Source organism: Curcuma longa, chromosome 12, assembly GCF_044706935.1.
Source record: "Curcuma longa cultivar G26 ecotype Majalengka, Jawa Barat chromosome 12, ITB_CL_G26_1.1, whole genome shotgun sequence".
NCBI lineage: Eukaryota > Viridiplantae > Streptophyta > Magnoliopsida > Zingiberales > Zingiberaceae > Curcuma > Curcuma longa.
Window position 1 is genome coordinate 695,211 of NC_133872.1, and position 21,684 is coordinate 716,894.

Consider the following 21,684-nt stretch of genomic DNA (forward strand, 5'->3'; position numbering starts at 1 on the left):
GTCATGTCTTCCATTACTAAAAGGAAGACAGAAACCTTTGTCCAATGTTCACCATTCAAACTGTTCTGAATGATAAGAGTGAATCCAGGAATAAATAATAGAGAGAATAATACATGTGGATTTGAGGACTTGCATGATTTCTCCACATCCAGTTCAGACTCCTCTAAGTTCATATGGTCCTTCATCTTGTTCCACACTTTTTCCTTTCCTTTCCTTTTCTACCTTTCTATCCATCTGCCTAACATTCTTGTCCTTGATGAACGTAGTCCTCCTACAACAATAATAAATATGCCCTCTTGTGCTACAACAATAGTGAGTCTTTCAGAAAACATTAGATTATTCTTCCAAGGCATAGTTACATCATCTTGGACAAACATTACATAGAATTGTTATTCTCTTACTAGCTCTCGAAGCATGATTAAGTTGGTTAGTATAAGACAAATTTATTGAAATGGACAAGGATCGAATCTCAGCGTAGTCGAGACAATGCCCTTCCCGTAGTGGACAACTGTAACTTTCCGATTTACCTCTTTATAGATGATCATGGGATCAACCGTATGGATATGTTGGAACAATGAATTTCTATTTTGCTGAAGTTATTCTCTTACTAAATCATGCCAATTTTCTAGTAAAGGTGAGAGTTGATGAATTAAGATGCACTAAACATTTAATCAAATTAAACAATTAAATGTTCTGGTCATTAACCTTTCGATACAGTCATCTTCAGATGTTCTTAAGCATCGTCGGAGCTTTAATTCACGCCCGCATGTTTGATCATATCCGACCCGTTAGGAAGTGCACTCAACACGAACTGAATCTAACCCGCTCAACGATAATTTCGTAATTTTGATGAAAGTTGGGGCTAAATAGGGACCAAGGGTAGGATCTAGGGTTTCGCCCGCTGCGTTTAGCACTATAATAACTCGTTTCTCAGTTGAGAAAGAGCTTCCTGAGGGTCGTGCGGTGCGGTGCGGCGTTGAAGGTCTCCAGAACGATGGTCAAGTTTAGGGTAAAGTTAATGGCATTTCAGTCCTGTCGATCGAATTTAATTTTTAACAGAGGGATTTTCGTTTCTTTGTTGGTAATCGTCCATCGGAAATCTGGCTAAGGCTCTGTGTTTGTGTTTTCTTTTCTTTTTTTTTTACTATTGATTTTTTATTTTTCTTGAAGCATTCGATTGTGTTTTGGTGTGGCACCGAGTTTTTCTTTCTGGTTTTCAGTGCATTAATTTGTTCATGTTCTGGGATGGTGGCAGTTTCATCAGTACCAGGTGGTCGGCCGAGCCCTTCCGACCGAGGCGGACCAACACCCGAAGATCTACCGCATGAAGCTCTGGGCTACCAATGACGTCCGAGCCAAATCCAAGTTCTGGTAGGTACTCGTAGATTTCCCCTCTTGATTGTGTCCACTTCTGGGCATTCTTGTTCGACATCGCTGATAATTGATTTTCCATGGATTTTGGGAATTTCAGGTATTTCTTAAGGAAGTTGAAGAAGGTGAAGAAGAGCAATGGTCAAGTTCTTGCTATCAACGAGGTTTATTTCCTTGCTTCTTTTGTCTTCTTTTGCTCAAAGCATATGTTAGGTGACTTAACTGTCATTTATTTGGTCCATTTATCTTTCATATGAATCTTCTTTGCTTTTCTTGTTCATAGGCTTTTTTTTTACTTTGGTGCGATGAGGGCGTAGTTGAAAAGATTTGGTGTTCCAAGTATAATAAGTTAAACAAGTAATTGACCTGCTAAGAGATTTCGGATAAATATCTCACAGAGAGGGTATATGAATGTAGTAAAACAACTAACCATGTAAATTTAATTTCTTAAAAGAATCATACTTGATTTGGTTAAAGTGATAAAGAGAGCGTGACGTGAAGTTACCAAGAGATTGGCATTAATAAATATGGTCAGAAACACCAATATTATTACTCTATTTTTAAAATAACTTGGAAACATTAACTAAATGAATATCTTAAAAGGGCAGTCCAGTACACGAAACTTTTGTTAGTATGGGTCCTGGGGAAGGGCCAAACTACATTGGATCTATTGCAGTCCTATTTTGCATTTTGCAAAGATTATTTCTGCAATTCGAATCCGTGAATGTCAGTAACTTTACTGTTGCACTAAGGCTTTCCTTTGCAAATATAGGTTTGTGGCTTACACCTTTGTTCTACCTTTCCACAGGAACAGGTTCTGCATGTCTTTAGTAATTTTTCCATTTGTTGGATTTGTTTCTTTTATGTAAAATTATGATTTTCCTTTAAATTCATTTTTTTTGCTTTTCTTATGCTTCTATATCTTTGATACTTCCTTTCTTGGCTGAGCATTCTGCTTTTCCTCTTTTGGTTGTTGAATTACCACATAGATCTGATATTTACGGCTAAATATTAATTTTTTTAAAGTTGGCGCAGTTATAGAGTGGTTAAACCCCCATATTTTGGCATAAATGCTTCTTTCTACAATTGTAGTTTTTTTTCCCTTCAAAATAAAACATTCTTGTGGGCATTGTTTCAATCCACAACACTGTAATTTGTAATTTGTCCTAAAATCAATTTGTTGCTCGCTAATATGACAATTATTAACTTGATTGCTTGAATTGAGCCTATTTTTGCTTTTGTGTGTGCTTGATTACTCACACAAACAGAATTTTTTAAGTTATACTTTCAAGTTTTGGAATTGTCTTATGCTTTCAAATTGTTTTTTATTTGATTACTCCTTTTGAGTATATGCTTCATAATCTGGTCAACAGGTCTCCTTTTTTGCCTGTTTGATTCGTTCCTTGAAGCTATAGTAGGATTTTGATCCTTCATTCTCTCCTATTTCAAATTCATTGCATCTGGAGATGATTTCGGTATCTTTGGAAGTGGAGAGACTGAATACACCATTCTTGTGTAACTAATCGATTGGCTGTTCAGTTTATTTGTAGTGGAAGTATTTATGTACAATATTAGATGGATGTATCAAATGTCTGGTATTTAGCAACTCATGAACCTGTACTCCACTATTTCCTTGCCATCTTGATCTGACTTTATAATGCAGAATAGTACAGTGATCTGCCTGCATCCCCTAGGACACGTCTGGTTATGAGATTCAGAACAGGATTGACAGTAGATTGAATGACTCTCTTGCACCATTCTTACTAATATTTTCTCTAGTTAAAGGAAGTTTGTTAGTGAAATTGCCAATTTTTACTTAATCTGTAGCCTTATAGAGGATCATTCTTCGAGTACCTTAGATAGTCCACGAATTTCTTGTATCTTACTAAAGTGAATTTTTTGGACCAGTTTAGTTTTTTAATTTTCTGGTTAGATTGATTGAATGAAAAAAAAAAAGTAATGTTTATGGTTTGTGTAAGATTCACAAAGGACATCCCAAATTCATTCATTTTATCAACTTGTCTTAAATTCTTTCGTAGTGCCTAGCTGCTTATGGCAATTTTTTTTTGTCTACAATATTGAAGATCTAATTAGAGCTGCTGTTTAGTTCAGATCTTTGAGAGGAGACCAACAAAGATCAAGAACTATGGTATCTGGCTGCGTTACCAGAGCAGAACAGGTTACCATAACATGTACAAGGAGTACAGGGATATTACACTGAATGGTGCTGTTGAGCAGATGTATGATGAAATGGCATCCCGCCACCGTGTCAGGTACCACGGCATCCAGATCATAAAGACAGCCACCATCCCTTCCAAGCTCTGCAAACGTGAAAGCACCAAGCAGTTTCATGACTCGAAGATCAAGTTCCCTCTAGTCTTCAAGAAAGTTAGGCCCCCTACCAGAAAGTTGAAGACCACCTTCAAGGCCTCTCGCCCTAATCTGTTTACCTAGACAAGGATAAGTGGAAGAGTTATTCGTGAAGTTTTTTTTTTATCAGTGAACCATTTTAGCCTCGTCATGTGTTATGGGTCATCCTTTTTGTGGTTGTCGTCATGTGTTAAACTCTGATTGTTACTTTCAGATAAGTCAAATTTTATTTCAGTGATATTTTTGACCTTTATGATTTTCGTTTGTTTCCGGTTCAAAACCTTAGTTTTCGGCTCAATTCACTTGGGCGATTGACGTGCGTGCGCTTCAGCTCAACAACCTCCTCAGGTATCGCAAGCAGAACAGTAAGATTGTAATTCCTTTTTGAGTCATATGCATGGTGAAATAGTGTTTTGGCGATGATTACATCACATATTTTACGATAAGTAACAGATTCATCATCTCATTTCAGTTTCAATAGCTCTTTGCAAGTGTCTTTAACCAAGATAGGATAAACACTTTTCTAGGCCAATGGATACCTCACAACTCACTATTGTTGCAAGAACTAGCATTGCAATGATAGTTGAAGAGTTGAGTTGGAATGCCACGGTACATCCACGAGGTACAAAACCCTATTGTAAATTCTTGGGTTTCTAATGGTTGTAGCAAACACTGTCAACAATTTGACGATCTTGAGATACAAGTTCATAGCCACTAATAATTTCACACTTTGGTCAACCACTTGAACCATCACTACAAGGTGGACGTAATAGAAACTACATTATTATAATGACTTAGCAATCAAAATATGAATATGAGTCGAGTACTATGACTAGTTCTACTAATGTGTTAAACTCCAACGCTCTGAGACATTCATTGTAAAATCATTGAAAGCATAAATTGCAATTGAACCATAAGCTTCATCTCGAAACTAAATGAAGGATGAATCTAGATGTTCAAGTTAGAGAAAATCGAATGTGACAACTTACAAAATTTTATGCATGAATAACCTCATCAAGTGTTCCCTTTCTATTGTCCTTCTTGACTCCTATAGCCCATCATTATTCTAAAGTAGCAAGTGCAATCATTGTTTGAGATCTTCAATACTATGACTATTGTAACTTCTTTCATAGTTTCAAAGTAGGAGATAATAGATCAATTAGTGATGAAAGTGCATAATAAAAAGAAATTGACATCTATAAAGTAGGAGATACTGAGGCATCAATTATATGGTTGCGTGCAAATATTTCTGAATGGTTTTGTTTTCTCACTCGTCATAAAAACATAATGTTATAGCTTGCTTCCCTTTGCTTGACCAACATGTCATTGCTTGCTTCCTATTTTGTTCTCAGTATGGTGATTGATGTGGCAGATATTACAGCCTCCATCGTGTACCGGTAGTATCAAAAGTCACGTTGAGTTGTAAGTCAAAGTCAAACATACTTCGGTCGGAATCAAACCTGATTAAAAGGGAGCATGAGTTGAGTTGAACTTACTCAACCCATTGAGCCCAAGAGACTTGGGACCCAAGCGAGTTAGACCAACTCGGGAAGCATAACCCGAACCGCTAACCTCACTCGGGAAGCATCGACATCCTAATTCGTGAAGCATAACCGGCTACCCTCACTCAGGAAGCATAGTCCGACGACACCCTCAAGAAGCATCGTCCGAGTCGACACTCTCATCTGAGAAGCATAGTCCAAACTGACAATCTCAAGAAGCATTGTTCAAGCCAACGACCTCACTCGGGAAGCACAGTCCGAGCCGATAGCTTCACTCGGGAGGCGTAGCCTGAGCCGAGAGCCTCACTTGGAAAGGATGCTTATGACCTTATCCTTAGGGCTTTCAGTTAATCTCGACTCTTCAGCCACTCCTAACTTGGCCACCTGGTTCCGTAACACATCTATCCCCCAGCTGTTCACGTCCGTCGGAGTGACTCAGCCACTCCCAACTCCTTTATGCCCAACTCGACTTTATGGCCGCGGACTCTGCCACCCCAACACTCGAACTTTGCCAAATGGCTCGCGAAAAAGCATGGGATGATGTGGTGCTATCATATAAGTTTTGTAGGAAAGCGGGAACATGGGGCGACGTGGCCTCGCCACAACTTGAACGTGGGGAATAAGGGCATAAATAGAGAAAGCATGGAGATCAACGGTAATATAAAAAGAAGTCCGCTTCCGCGGACGTAGATATACTCACAAGCACAATCACCAAATCTTCTCCTACTTCCTCACCTACGAACTCTTTGACTAATTTGGACGTCACTCCTCTGCTAAGATCCACCTTAACACCATTCTAATCCCTCCTTTTGAGTTCCTCAAGTCTTGGATCCCTCGCTTAGCCAGAGTTTTTGGAGTCGTCGCATTAATTCTTGCCCAATCACTAATGGCTCATTCATCCACGATTTTTGGTCGGAACGGTGATAATTATTGAAAGTTATTGATGAGAATATAAAGAAGATCTACAACAATAATTTCTGCTATAAATGAAAAACTAACGCCAGCCTATGATGATATGTTATTGTACAATGCTTAGAGCCTTATTTAAGTATCAAAACTTAATTCAAATGAATTGTTTGTTTCTTAGTACAATTTAATCATCTTAAACAGAGAAACTTTAGAATTTGAAGAACCTATTGATACATAAGTTATCAGAATGTAATTTTGCTTACACAGAGAAGGTTTTCTTAACACAGCAAGCTTCGATAGGATGTAAAGAAACTGAACCAAGTGTTCTTGCATTGTGCTTAATCTAAAAGATCACAATCAAACATCCTCTTTCTACTGTATAGAGAAAATTTTCCCCCTTTCCCTTTTAATTCCTCAAAATTTTCTTTTCTAGAAAACAAAACGACAAACAAAAGATTGTGAAGCCATTTACATAAAATGTTCTCACCTTTTTCTCTTGGTCTCTGTTGTTTCCAGGTACGAGACAATTCTTCCTAGACTGGGTATGCAAATGGGACTGGGCAAGTGGGCATGGATTTGGGGATGATTACGGGTATGGAGTTCGCTCATGGTTGCCCAATGCTTCAGTTTGGACAGCTCCCACACCCTGCTGCTATTGAGGGCTATCGGCCAGTTCAGTTCGGTCCTAGACCTCTCCCATTACTATTTCCTCCGGCTGTGCCAGCAGCCAATCAGATCGGAGAAGAAGCAATCAATCTGCTAAATCATTTGCTTGATCCCAGACCCAGATGAAGTTCAGATCCCACCATTTTCTGAACCTTTGGCTGGTTTCTCAGCACTACATGCTCTCAAGTGCAACCACAGGTAAGTTTTGTCTATACAAGATTGTGACAGTGTTTAGTGCTAACCTATCTTCATTATAATCTTTGACATACAATTGCTCATTGTGACATGTTTTGATTAACAAAAAAACATTATTGGTACATTCATCACAATAAATTCGGCATCTGAAATGCAAGTGCTGGGAGCCATAATAGGTAAGCTAGTTACATTATGAACGATGAGAACAAGAAATTTTCTTATTCAACAATTGCTTCCTGTTGATTGAACCTAATTCCTCTTCTGCTTAAATGTAAATAGTGTGTTATGAGTTCATGGCAGCCTTAACTAGATAATCAGATACTGCTTGAATTGTTACTATTTCAAGGAATTCAGTGTGTTTTATCATGGTTTTAGGCTGGAAGTTAAAATCGGCACAGGAAATTAGGGGTTAAGTTTTGTAAAAATATGCATTAATCTTTGATATAGCTTAAAATATTTTCCACTACCAACTTAGTGAACCTAGATTGTTATTTCCTGTATTCTTTTCAGTTTGTTCATCCACCAACTACAATCACATGAAGTCTTTTTCCTTGAGAGAAAAAAACAGTTACATACAAACAGATAAACATTAATTTGCAAAGGAAGCATGAAGCAGAAACATGTTGAACTTCATAATTGAGGCTACCAATGTGATTAATTGAGAGATGTTAATAAAGATTATCCAATGATAGCCGCAGTTGCTAACACTTACTTAGACTAAACAAATGAAGAAAGGAGCATGAGAAGATCCAAAATTATCTGGTCACAGCAAGATGTCGTCTTTGGTAGGCAACCTTTCAAAGAAGGTAGTCAACGGTGACGGAAGCCGATCCCGTAAGCTCGGCGGCCGCAGCGCATACAGACCCCACGCCGCCACCAGCACCTTCGTCGGCACCGAGTACAGCACCGCCGCCGCCAGCAAACAGAACATCAGGAACAGAAACGTCGCCCGCGGGTCCCTCCAGCTCAACAACGCCTCCGCACGCTCCGCCACCGTCGCCATGTCCCCCAGCCTCATCTGTACCCGCCCTGCCACGCTTCGTAGCCTGTCGTACCGCATGCGAACCACCTCCAGGCTGCGGCTCGTCGGGAACGTGTCGAGCTCCTCGTCCAGGTCGTCCGCGTACACCGCGTCGACGTGCGACAGTCGCAAGTCTATTTGCGGCGGGTGGCGCGGCCGCGATCGGTATCGACAGAGCCCGGCAACTGCAGTCGTGAAGAAAGCTACAGGCAGAATCAGCTCCGGGGAGAAGATGAAGAAGAAAAACGCGATCGTAAAGACAACGGAGTGGAAAGGGCGTTGCCAGCTGCGGACGAACTCAAACCACCGGCGGATAGCTGCCAGACCGGAGAAAACCAACACAAGCCTGAAAAAGTTGGCCCTGCTCCGCCGCATGCTCCAGAGATGGGATCCGTGGTCCAGCATGTACTCGACCACCTCCCGTCCCAGCGGTGGCTCCGCCCTGCCAAGCCGCGCTGTCACCGTCTGGATGGCCTGGAAGCGGAGACGCTCTATCTGGTTGGTGGGAACCGGCTCCGCGTAGTGCATTTTCGGGAGCATCGGACGGGCATATGCGTGGAGCATGCTCGCCGCGTCGGCGCATGAGAAGCGGACGGCCAACTGCAGCTCCCCTACCTTGCGCACCCCCGACGGGTGCACCGCCAGCAAAGGGTAAGCGTGAATGTACACCCGGTCCGTCTGCAGGGTCGAGAGGCGGATGCGAACTTTCCCAATGCGTGTGTCCATGGAGGGCGGACCATGGGCGACGCGGTTGTTGTCGAAGACGCCAATGGTGATGACGGTGCAGGGGTCGAACACCTCCCAAGTGTACTGCTCGTTCCAGCGAGGGCTCGTCGAATCAACAACAGTGCGTGTCCGAATCCATTTCGGTCCGTATTTGGCAACGCAATAGGTGCCACCGGGCTTCGACGGCGCCAGGCCGGAGGCAGAGAGGATGCCCAGCTCCAGAATACCCATTGGTCGCTCCCAAAGCTGCCTCGAAGTAGGCTGGAGATCGCTGTTGTGAGCCGCTGCTTCATCGAGAACGTGATAGCCACCGTCCAGGCTGAGGCGTAGATGGATGCGGCCGCCGGAGCGACCGGAGCCCTGTCCCCGGTCGAGCGCGAGCCATCGCGACGCCACCGGCTTGTCGTCCAGCCTCTGTTCGATGGCTGACACAGGCACGGTGAGCCGGCCAAGCAACTCCTCGTGGCTAGGGCTGATGCGGTCTCCCACGGACACCGTCAAGAGGTCGTCGAACGGCTCGGCCACCACGAACATGAGATCTTCGTTCCAGCTAGGGTTGAGCAGCGCCGACGATAATTGGGTATGGAGCACATAGACTCCCACCTGAGCTTTTGCGAATAGCTTAGGTAGGTGGGCGGCGACTGCGCCGGAGACGACGAGGTCCTGTGCCTCGATGATCGACACACGCAGGTACCATAACTTGGGGGCCATATACACCTTGGCCTTGATGGAAGACAAACCGTCACCGACGACGCCTGCGGCACGCGAATGCCAGGCCTCGGCGAAGGCCTCGTCGGCTTGTGTCCCGAACCAAACCGAGAGCATTACCTCCCCCTTCGCCCGCCCTCCGACCTTCCCTTCCATCCGATACCACTGCGGTGCCAGCGCGCTGTCGGGGAGAACTCGCCGCGGCACCTCGCCGAGATCGAAGGCGAGCCTGCCGATGAAGTCGTCCTTTGTGGTCGGACCGCCGCCCTCTCTTACGAACACTTCCACCACCGATGACTGGATGCTGTCCCTAGAGAAGGCAAACACCTGATCCCAGTTTGCCTCTGTCCTGGCGGCGGAGGGCCGCGTCACCCCGCGGTAGTTGCCCAGCTTCACCTCTGCATGCACCATGCCGCCTGCGAGTGGGAGATCGCGTGCCCGAACCACGCGCACGTATAGGTACTCCATCTGCTCTACCAGGTCGTAAGTAGAGCTCGACTTGTCACGTTCGCCGCCGCCTCCGAGCAGTGGTTGAGTCTCCTTGAGAGCGAAGTCATGGGGGCCGCCGCCGCCTCCTCCTCCTGCGCCGGCCAACGTAAAAGTCATAGGGTAGGCGTGGTTAGGTGCGGCAACGACGATCGGCTCGGCATCGGGTGGGACGGAATCTTCCTTCCGCGCCGGCTGTGGCGCCCGCTCCCTCGGGAGTGGAGGAACGATGACCGCTGGGGAAGATTGATTGTTGTTAGAAGGATTAACACCGTTCTTCTTTTTCTTCCCGCCGCCGTCTTTCTTGGCGAGAGCCAAGTGTCCGTCGGCAACAATCCGATATATCTTCAGGGTGATTTCTCCACGAATATGGGAGAACAAGCTTCTCTTTTCAAGAGGGAAGATCTGCGGCACAGCCTGCTCACCGGGGGCTGGCACGCCGGCGGCGGGAACCCTGACCTTCCCAAGAAAATTTCTGCCTCCGGCGCCGTTCCCCTCAGCGCCGCGCTCATTGTAGACTCCGACGTCGATGGAGCGGTAGGGTAAGTCATCAGGATCGGACACATCGAACAAGAGTTGCTCATTCCACGCGGGATTGAGGTCCTTGTGCTTAGGCTGCGTGCGCTGCCGCTGGTATTCGAACTCCACCTCTACGTACGGCGACGACGAACCCTGCCCATCCTTGGGCATCAAGTTGTGCGCCGCAAGCACCTCCACCACCAGCTTCTCCTTCCCCATTCCCCTCTTCTTCGTGCTCACGGGCGTGCAGCGCTGCTGCAGACGATGTGGGCGTCGTCTGGAACAGGCGGGATATTAGGTTAAAACGAAAGGCGAAGGGTATAAAAGGAACCCAAAAAACCCAATTTTGGAAGGTTTTCAAAGCAAAGTAGACGCATGGGTGTGGATAGGGTCGACAGCAGGCGGACGTCGGCAACCGTGCCGGTGGTTGGTCGCTGCCACGCCCCGTCCGTCTGCCTCTCGGGCGGCGTGCGGAAGTTACAGCACGGGGGGCGAGCGAGGGTTGGTTTTGCGACCTATCGGAGTACACGTGTCAATCTCAGATTGCCCCCATCGCTGCCGCGGTGTCCAAAAGAGCCGCAGCCTGAGCCTGCGCGTGCCCTAGCGAGGTCTGCTGTGCCCGCGGAGGCATCGGCGCTTCCCTGCTCCGCGAAACGATTGGTCGACCCGACGCGGGTCTCGTTACGCACTGGGTCTCGCGTCGAGTGCCTGCGGGAACACGGTAACAGGTTGGGAAGCGCGATGTCGGGGCCGAGGACGCGAATTTCCGCGTGTTTGAAGGAACACGGATCCGGGTTTCGGAGCGACAAAATCCGGATCCGTTTCAGTATACGGTTGTGGGCCCTTAAATACGGTTGGAAACTTACTTTACCCAGTTACCGTTGTGGGCCCATTGAATACGAGGTCTCGATACAGAAAATTAAAAAAAAAAAGGGACGCACGCGCGTCGATTTTTAACGGTATTATGATTCTTAACGGTGTCTTAACTTATGGGTTTGTTTTGTATTATTTATTGGGCCCCACAGGGGAAAGGCTGCAGACGACCGCACAGACGTACAGTGACAAAGACAATGTTTGCAAGTATGGCTGGATGATGAATTGGCAGATACGGAAAATAGAAGAGATGGATGGGAAAAAGATTGTGTTTTATTTTCTTCTTTATTAGGATTTATGAGGGATTAATTAATTCGTATCTTTAAGATTAGTTAATTGTCTTTCTGAAAACAAGAGGAAATAATTCATATTTCTTCCGCACTAAACAAATAATAAATGTATACAAAAATAGTAAATCAGTAAGAGCTTGATTTAAAGTGTTCAATTTTTATCTAAATCTTTTAGGATGTGTTTGATTTAAAGTTATTGTTGAAAATCTTATTTTGAAATCAATATTAATATGATATATTGAACTTAATTTATGATGCATCAAATATAAGATCAAATTTATCATCAATAAGGTTACAAAATTGAAATTGATACAATGTCAAATCGAATACTAACCTGTGCTCAAACAAAAGCCATTATATTCTTATTTATCGTTGAAGATTCCTACAAAGATGTCTGCCGTGACTCGTTCGACTCGTTCCACCTACAAAGATGTCTGCAGCGACAACACTGGCCATGTCAAAGTGGTCCACCTCCACTTCGACCCAGCAGTCTGTCCCTAATAAATACATAACATCTTGTGTAACGACAGTCGGATCAGTCTTCTAATCGCTCGTCGTGCGAATAGGTGAGAGACACATGACACCTTCGATGACGTTGGTTGGATTTGGTTCCCTAACAACCATTCAAAATGATAGTTGTTGGGTATGTGACATCCGACATAGAGATTCTTTTCTGTCTGTTATATAATAGCTATCAAAAGTAGGTTATAAGTATAATTTTCTTCTCGCTTGCGGAGACGACTCTTTTCCCTAAGCTCTTGTCTCTTTTCTGATATTCTTCTCTTTGCATCTCTACGAGACTCTCATTTTCTCACTCAATATTGACTTGATCGTGAGTGGTCGCTTCGGTAGAGCCCACTAACCCTAACGTATTTTGTATCACAGGCTACCGAAGGATGAATTCCTTAGGAGGTGATAGTAGCTTCGTGAAAGAAAGACAAGCAAGTTAAAAAGACACCATCAGATCACATCATTGCTCAATTTATAATTGATATCCTCAAATCAATCGAGCTATCTCATCAAAGTCTAGATTGTCAAGTCTACCATTTGATCCTATTGAGTCAATAACTTTCATTAGTTTTATGTTTATGTGCTCACTCGATTATAAATGCAAAAACACTCAACTTAAATGATGTGATCAACACATTAAAAACATATTAAGTCAAATTGCAAAAGAAAATATGGTTCACCATTCAATTGCAAGCTAACAATTAGTAACATAACTTAGCTTTTTAGTTTGTTTTTTGAAGTTTGCTTTTTATAAACTTTAATTTTATAAAAATATAATTAAATATCATTTTAAAACAAATATTATAAATATTATTTATAAATTATGTTTGAGAAATTATTATAATTTTAGAATTATAAATCTTAGTCCATATAATTTTGAAAATTATAAAAAAAAATAAAATTTATTATAATAAATGAATAGCTAAATTAGATTGTGGTTGAATTTTGAGTATAAAAAAATTAGTGTTAATCTTAAAATTTTAGAATGAAAATTATAGGTTGTTTTATAATTTAATTTTATCTTTTATTAAAATAAAAGTTATTTTATCGAAAATGGGGAAAACTGGAAAAAGGAATGCAGTTGGGTAGAAAGAATGAATACCGGGTGTATTTTGATAAAACGAATTATCAACGGTGTATTTTAGTAAAATTTCTAATAAATTTACGAAAATATAAAAATTTCACAGTAATCGACGCTATTTAATTAACGAATCGAGCCCCTCAAATCTGGAACCCTCGCTCACCCGCCCTGTCATGACGGACACCAACGGCGGCGGCGACCTAGAATCGGCTCAGGTGGCCGAGGCCGAGATGGAGGCCAACCCCCACACGGAGGTGGAGTCGCCCTCAGCGGCCCCCGCCTCTGTCGAGCAGCAGAAGTGGCCTGGCTGGCCTGGGGACAACGTCTTCCGGTTGATCGTGCCCGTGACCAAGGTGGGGAGCATCATCGGACGCAAGGGTGAGTTCATCAAGAAAATATGCGAAGAGACCCGCGCTAAGGTCCGTATCCTCGAAGGGGCCATCGGCACTCCCGAACGCATTGTGAGTCCTTCTCTTATGGTTCTTCTAGGGTTTTATCTTACACACAGACACAAATTAGAACGGGATGCTACCTTCTCGTGCGTGACACCGTAAAAAATTGGTTTTGGGAAGGCATGTAGGGTTTTGACCCTAAAATTATGTGCGCGAGGATGATCGCTATCCTCTATGTCTCCGGCAGCAGTCGTTTCTTTTATGGCATTGATTTTGGAACTTTATTGGAGTTCCATCTTTGAAGAACTGAATATAGAGTCATCTTTAGTTACTGCTGAGCTCTTTCTATTTATTTATTTATTTGTATTTATTTTCTTTTTGCCAAGTTATTACCTTGTTTCTTTGTTTGCTTGATTATTGTTATGTGAGTTCTGCAAATTTGCTATCTTTGATGTAAAGCTTCTCCATCCTCTAATCTACTTTGTCTCCTGGATTACCTTCTCACAAGTGTTAGTCCTCTAATCTACTTTGTCTCCTGGATTACCTTCTCACAAGTGTTAAAGATAACTGGATAAATATGGTTGCGTGGTGCCTTACCTAGATTTTTTCCCCCTTGGCATATCAGCTATAATTGTTTTGAAGAGTCAAGCATCAGCCTTCATGCCTAACTTTCCATTGTTTTCTGTTGAAATTTTGTCCTGCTAGGCTTTTCCTATGGTCTGAATTGCCACCAAATTGTGGTCATTTGGTACCATATTTAACACCTTTCTTTTACATAGTTGATGTTGCTTCATTTGTGTGAAAAAATATAATTCATGCCTAAATTCCTGGGGCCTTCCAATGCAATGTTGTTCAGAAATTCTCCTTAGGATAACAATTAATAAAGATTAGTGAACTTAGGAACAATGCAAATATGGTAGGTTGGTGCCTTTCCTGAAAGATTCATTAGTTGAGGATGCGAACCTAGGGTGGCATTGCCTTTGAGTTAGATGTAATGTCTTATGCATACTTCGGCTACCCATCAATAGCAATGTGTTTCATGATCGACTTTACCAGCAGCCTCTTGGCTTCATATCGTCAAGATGGTCAATGCAAATAAGGTCTGACTTTGGTAGCAGGTAAACAAAGTAGATGAGGAAATTATTGATCAAACCTGTTCAAATGTTTTTGGTTGTTTCGAAGGTTTAGACCATTTCCAATCTAGATTGTGCTTGGATTTCATAGTTTTTGTTATTTGTATATCAAAATTAGAGCTGGTTGATTTCATTTAGTCGTAGGTTGTTTTGGTGTATTTTATATGAGGATATAAAATGTATTAAGAAGTCTGATTATTGTTGGATGATCTAAATGTTCACAAGATTTGTTGTTCTTGTTGTCATCATCGTCTCTCCCCTTGTTTAAGATTATTAACTAAGGGGCGGTATTGCCTTTGGTTTAGGTGTAATGTGTAATGCATACTTTGGCTACCCATTAATGGCATATGTTTCATATGACTTTAGCAGTAGCCTATTGCCTTCGTATCAGCAAGATGGTCGATGCAAATTATGTGACATTTTGGTATCAGGTAAACATAGTACATGAGGAAGTTATAGCACTGGGAAACTTGTTCAAATGTTTTTGGTTGTTTCTAAGGTTTAGACCATTTCCAATCTAGATTGTTCATCTAGATTGTGCTTGGATTTTTTATAATTGTTCTTTATTTGTATTTCAAAATTAGAGCTGGTGGATTTCATTTAGTCATAGGCTGTCTTGGTGTATTTTATTTGAGGTTGTAAAGTCTATCAAGAAGCTTAGGCTATTGTTGGATGATCTAAATGTTGATGAGTTTTTTTTTTACTCTCTCCCATTGTTTAAGGTTATTGAATAAGGTAAGGACCCTTATTGTGAGATCACTAATTAAGTTATACATATACCCTAGCTTTCTCTCCCTTCTTTTTCCCTCTATCATGCTAGTTAAGTGGTATAAAAGTTTTCAACTATTCACGTTCCATGCCTCTACGCTACACTCTCCATTCTCTATAGTAGCCCTTGGATTATCTTGCACCACCTTTGTTTCCATAGAGAATTAGCCTCTTTTTTTTGCCTCTCTACTCTACTGTGTGATCAACTCATTTCTTACTAGCCTTACCTTTCACAATTCCTTAATCTAGCATCAGCTATCAGGATGGTCCTATGCTTCTTTAGTGACCACGAGGACTTAAAAAGAACACTGTAAGAACTAGTATCTACCTCTTATTGTGGACATGTTCAATCAGCTAGCTGGGACAAAGTACTTTTTAAAGTTGCATCTTCAGTAGGATATTGGCTCAGTATGGAGCTTTCGAGTTTTTGGTCATTTCACTTGGACTCACCAATGCACTTGCTATGTTTTGCACTCGATGAATCCAATTATTTGACATCATTTGACAAATTTACAATGGTGTACTTGGATGGCATAGTGCTCTATAGTCCATCATAGAAGACTACCCTCAGCAAATATATCCTTGTATGTGAAACTAAAGGAGTTCTAATTTAGCCCCAAAGGAGAACATTTTCTTTGGATGCCACATCGATGGGAGCATGAATAAGATGAATGAGACAAAAATCTCAATAGTCTTGAAATAGTTAATCCCTACAATGACCATGGATATCAGATCTTGTTTTTGGTCTCGTGAATTACAATGACTTTTATAATCTATTGTTAATTGCTTAGTGCAATGCTATTTTTTTAAGGAAATGACAAATCTTTATATTTGTCCTCATAGTGCACATTCAATGACTTGAAGCAAGCTGCACTCAAGCTTTCTAATCACGAGTATGGACTCTGGTTGCATATAAAAATTGAAAACCCAATGAGACAATAAAGTTATCCAATGCATGAAAAGGATATGGAAACAATAATCCATTGTCTACATCTCCAGAGGCATTACTTGTTGGTTTCACATTTTACATTAAATGCTGACAACATTGCACGTAGATATTTCCGAACCCAAAATAATTCTCCAAAATAAGCTTATGGTAATGTTTCCTAGCTAACTTGACAACTGAGTAAGCTTGGTTGGATAAATCTTGTCGTAGATGCTCTAAGTTGCATGTTCGTGACATTTATGACTTTAGGGCATGATATTGGGAATAAATTTAGTCAAGTACAATTCCACTTCACAAACAAGTTTTGCGTAGGATTATAGAATGACCTTGACGCCCAAGCTAATATCCTATTGAAACCAATCAAAGAGGGCAAAAGTCAAAGAATTTGGAAGGGAGAGTCATCTACACCAAAGAAAATTGTGACTTTGTCTTGAAGATACAAGGCCTTCGTCTAGAGCCACTCAAAAAATGTCATGACATTTTATTGGCATGACACCTTGGTGTTTACTAATCTATATAGCTTTGCTAGGAAGGGCTGACCAAAGACGGGTTGATGTCGAGGAAATCACTAAGATTATTGTAACCTGCCAATGACAAACATTGAGAGGTAGAGGCTTGCAAGTTTGTTACCATTGCCCAAACGATGGGAAAACATCTTTTTTGGATTCTATATCTAGTTTGCCTAAAGTGGGAGAGCTCAAGTCAATAACTAACGGCTGAACTTTGGCAGAGAAATAACCTATGCTATTAGGTGCTCAAGAAGATGAAAAATCTAAGTTTTAATAAGGATCAAGTTCGACCAAAGCTCCAACCTTCTTCCTTCAGTGAGTTCTAGTGCAAGTTTCATATCAACTTGGTGTGTAAATACAAAGACTCCTTTCCTATCATCAAGAAGGTGAGGGAGGTAGCTTACTAGCTGCAATTACCATGGTTCAAAATCCATCTGGTATATCTTAAGTGTTACTACACCTACTTGCATGAGGAAGAGTGCAACATCCTTATTCAACGATTTCCCACTGCCAATGTAGTAGATCAAAGAGCAGCTAGAAATAATTCTAATTCGAAGGTTGAGGACTGGATTGGGATATATGGCAAAATTTGAAGGTGATGAAGTGTCGTGTGCTTCTAGAAATAATTCTAATTCAACTCATCTTAGTCTAGTTATCCTTGTTGGTGGAGAAGTTTGTAGAATGTAACATATTAAAAGGTTTAGGTCATTTCCAGTTCTTGTTGATGGAAAGTTATTCTATGTTATTTTACCTTGAAATTAGAATTGGTTTATTTTGTTAGTTGTAAGCTAGGTTTGGTTTACTTTATTTTGGGGTTCTGAAACCTATAAGAGATTATGGAACTGATATATAGGTTCTGTACGCCAACTCTTGTGTAGATTAATCAAGCAGAGTAGTTCCTTTTTTTCTTTCTTCATCACTCCTTTTTTCCCCGAAGTGATTGAGGAAAAATTATTTCCTTTTGCTTCTTTTTTTTTGCAATCCTTGTGTATATCATTCCTCTTTTCTTCTTGAGTATCCAGAATGTCAATACACAACCAAAAAAGTTGAGGACTGAATTATAATGAATTTATTATTTTCTTGACTCTTTATCTTTCGGGAAGTTTACTACATGCACATGTTTTCATCAGAGCTGATAAAAGGTTTGGATTAAAGAAGAATAGTTAATCGGATCAACATAAAAAACTTCTAGGGTTCAATTGATATAAGGGATATAGTTTAAGGAATTCCCATGTTAATTTACCCAATTGCATTAGATGCTAATGTGTTATTGAGCATTTTGTAACTCATTTCTAATCACCAAAAATAATTTGCTTCCACACTGACTTTTGTGGAATGGACTTTATCATCTCAGCCAAAGGCCTATGATTGTGTAATTGGTTCTTGTACGTCTGTAGAAAAAAGGAAGATCAACTTTGCTTTGCATATACGCCCATCATCTTTTAGGTGCTAATTATTTGCAAAAGTCGAAACATTGAAGTGCAGCTGCAGCTCTAATAGAAGATGAACTGAAGAGATACATGTTTTCTAAGAACATCCACTTTACTACTTAACATTGTGACTTGTGAGACCATTACTATCTCATAATCTTGTGTTCCTCTGAAGGCGCAAGCTATTTTGTTACTCTACGATTTCCATGTTGGACGAACTCAAATGAACTGTTGTATTCCAATATCCAGAATCTTGGCATGTTAAAATATATCATCTTCCATCCATTAGCTGATTTAAGGCAAATACCGAGTTCTGACAACATTTTTTATCGCTGGAGATGCTAGCTTGATGAATTTAGTTGAATAGGGTTTACCATATAGTCCAAGTGCTTACCAAGTAATTAGTAATTTGCTTCTGTCTAAAAGCAAGGCTGAGCTGATCCAATGCCAAAAGTTGTACTTGTCATTTAAGTCACCTCCTAGAGTGATTAATCTGTCTTGTTCTTTATTTTTGTTCCAAAGTACTGTGTAATGCTATTCTTGATAATTAGTGTGGCTTTGCTCTTAATTCTTAGGTATTGATATCAGCAAGAGAAGAACTAGAGACAGCATTATCACCTGCAATGGATGCCGCCTTAAGAGTATTTAAGCGTGTCAATGACATCTCAGAGGATGATGGTCCAGCTACACTATGTTCAGTTAAATTACTGATTGCATCATCGCAAGCAATTTCTTTAATAGGAAAGCAAGGTGCTTCAGTTAAATCTATACAAGACAATTCTGGTGCTAGTGTGCGCATTCTCCCTAAAGGTACATCAGGACCTTTTTTTTTTTACATCTATACACGTGACATGCAGGAGTTGACTAAAAATAGATTTTGCCTAAAGGTAAAACCTGATTTATCCGCTGCATTCATAGAACATGAAAGATTAACATACCTCTCTTATTTGAGGTCTAACCTCACTTTTGACTAACATAAATGCACAGTAGTGTGTCATGTATTCCTGGGGTTCTATTGACATGAATATGACTATATTGTTTTATTTATATTTTAGAACTTAGATACAAAAATATGAACTGTAGCATATTGTTCAAATTATGTATGCACTTGAACGAGGAACCAATGCTGTTGAATAGGTTCTAATGATCCTAAAATATATTTTTTTAGTGTTTGTTTCAATTAAAGCATCAATGAATAATAATAACTAAAATATTGTTACATTACAATTCATTTTTGATGTTACCAATTCCATTTTAGATCACTAGATGTATTGTTGAAAACAATCGTGAGAAGAGATGTCATTGTAAATTTGGTGATTTACCCTGACCCGTTCATTTGTACTTGTCCTATGTTTTATGATCTTCCTATGAGTTTTTGATATTATCCTTGAACTGGAAATACAAAGTTCTCAATACTTGCTGGAGAGCATATTGTCCTGGATGAGTCAACATTCTTCTTAGACCTGGAACCATGCCATAATATCCTTTTTCATAAAAGAGAAACTAAGTTTTATCATATGGATACCTTAAAATACCATCTGGATAGTAACAATTATCCAAGTGCTACGAGGAATATGTTTATTGCTTTGTTCTTTCCACCATAATTTCCTTTTTGTTACCTTTTTCCTTCATCATATCTTACACCTGGATTTTGTTTGCTAGAGGAGCTTCCATACTATGCAACTGCAGAAGAACGAATTGTGGATATACAGGGTGAAACCTCGAAGGCTCTGAAAGCACTAGAGGCAGTACTTGCTCATCTCAGAAAGTTTCTTGTTGATCACAGCATACTCCCTTTGTTTGAGAAGAGTGTAAGTTTGTTGAATCTTGTATTTTTGAAAAACCAAGCTATTATTCAAGAATAGAAACTCATTTCAGTATATCTTTCTCCTTCCAGCTTGTGCCACCAGCAGCTCAAGATCATGCAAAAGAGCCTTGGGGTGATAAAACACAATCCTTGATTCGTTCTGCTCAACAAACTGGATCCGGAAAGGATTACTCTATTGCATCGAACTTGCTGCACCTGGAAAATAGAACTCCAATAGATTTGCCATATCAACGGGCTAGACTGTCAATATATGGTCAAGATCCTTCTTCTGCCATACATACTCCTGCACTAGGGCGTGCAGCTGGTTCTTTGATTTCTCAGGTGCTTCTAAATGCATCTCCAGATTAAATGCTTGTTCTTCTTGATGAACTGCTTTTGTAGTTTCATTCCATGCACGTGTGGTTTTACTTCTACATAGGTGTCATTTTTCAAGAGCCAACTTGTCAAATGACTTTTTTTTTTGCTGTGCAGATCACTCAAACAATGCAGGTTCCCCTGGCATATGCAGAGGAAATCATTGGTATTGGAGGAGGAAATATATCATTCATTCGCCGTACTAGTGGAGCAGTTATTGCACTCGAGGAGAGTAGAACTGTGCCTGATGAAATAGTAATCGAGATAAAAGGCAATTCGACCCAGGTTCAAACTGCACAGCAGCTCATTGAGGTAATTTTTCCTGTGTCAACTGAAACTGTATTTGATGCTGCAACATTTTCACTGATATTCTGAACCACATTGTCGTTGATTCGCATTGTCACAGGATGTTGTAACTGGGCATAAAGAACCAGCACCTAGGAGCTATGGCAGCTACGACACTGATTACCGGTCATCTTACGCCAGCTTATCAGGTTCAGGGTACTTATCGTCGCCTTTCAGAGGCTATGGATCTTCCAGTGTAGGAGGGTATGGAGCCTACAGACTCTGATGAATACTAGTAAAACCTGTTGAGTTATTCAGTAACTGTACTAGGCTTTCTTTCCAAAACAAAGTCTGTGAACCATGAATGTTATTAAACTCATTTGGTGAAAGCTTTAGATTGCTCCAAATCCCCAGTAAGTTTATGCTACCAAGCATTGTATCGCATTTGGAAATGCTTAATGGATTATTATGTTATATCTGTTATCACATTTGCTGATGTTTGAATCGGGCAACAAAAAAAAAACAGAACTTTCAAATTATATGGAATTTTGGCTCTTATCAATCGATTGGTATTCTGACATCTTCGAGTTCTAAATAATTTTTTTTTATAATTTTCAATATGCTACGCCAAATATATAAAAATTTACTATTCTCTCCACAATAACAAAAAACCTCTTTGTTATTAATTTTGAAAAACAAAATGATTTTGAATTTTCAATTCTGCTCTTAAACTAAGAACCTCAGATTTCATATTCAGTCAGAGCTTTTTTGTTCAGCTCTCCGAGAATCTTACATTGGAGATGCCCATTTTC

The 21,684-nt window shown here is 40.8% G+C and overlaps 3 protein-coding genes across 3 annotated transcripts; 2 read left to right on the top strand and 1 right to left on the bottom strand.

Moving 5' to 3' along the window:
- The first annotated feature begins 939 nt into the window (after window positions 1–939).
- LOC141843026 (large ribosomal subunit protein eL20-like) lies at window positions 940–3,994 on the top strand. The gene is made up of 4 exons (XM_074731036.1): window positions 940–1,009; window positions 1,256–1,371; window positions 1,472–1,535; window positions 3,484–3,994. Exons 1-4 carry the CDS (start codon window positions 995–997, stop codon window positions 3,823–3,825), a joined length of 537 nt encoding a protein of 178 aa, XP_074587137.1. The 5' UTR covers window positions 940–994; the 3' UTR covers window positions 3,826–3,994.
- Window positions 3,995–7,686: 3,692 nt separating this feature from the next.
- On the bottom strand, window positions 7,687–10,705 carry LOC141843092 (FT-interacting protein 3-like). The gene has a single exon (XM_074731122.1). The coding sequence runs from the start codon at window positions 10,690–10,692 to the stop codon at window positions 7,777–7,779; it is 2,916 nt and encodes a 971-aa protein (XP_074587223.1). The 5' UTR covers window positions 10,693–10,705; the 3' UTR covers window positions 7,687–7,776.
- Window positions 10,706–13,389: 2,684 nt separating this feature from the next.
- LOC141843093 (RNA-binding KH domain-containing protein PEPPER-like) lies at window positions 13,390–21,360 on the top strand. The gene is made up of 6 exons (XM_074731123.1): window positions 13,390–13,688; window positions 18,981–19,215; window positions 20,068–20,216; window positions 20,303–20,554; window positions 20,705–20,899; window positions 20,994–21,360. The coding sequence occupies exons 1-6, from the start codon at window positions 13,401–13,403 to the stop codon at window positions 21,156–21,158; spliced, it is 1,284 nt and encodes a 427-aa protein (XP_074587224.1). The 5' UTR covers window positions 13,390–13,400; the 3' UTR covers window positions 21,159–21,360.
- The last annotated feature ends 324 nt before the right edge of the window (window positions 21,361–21,684 follow it).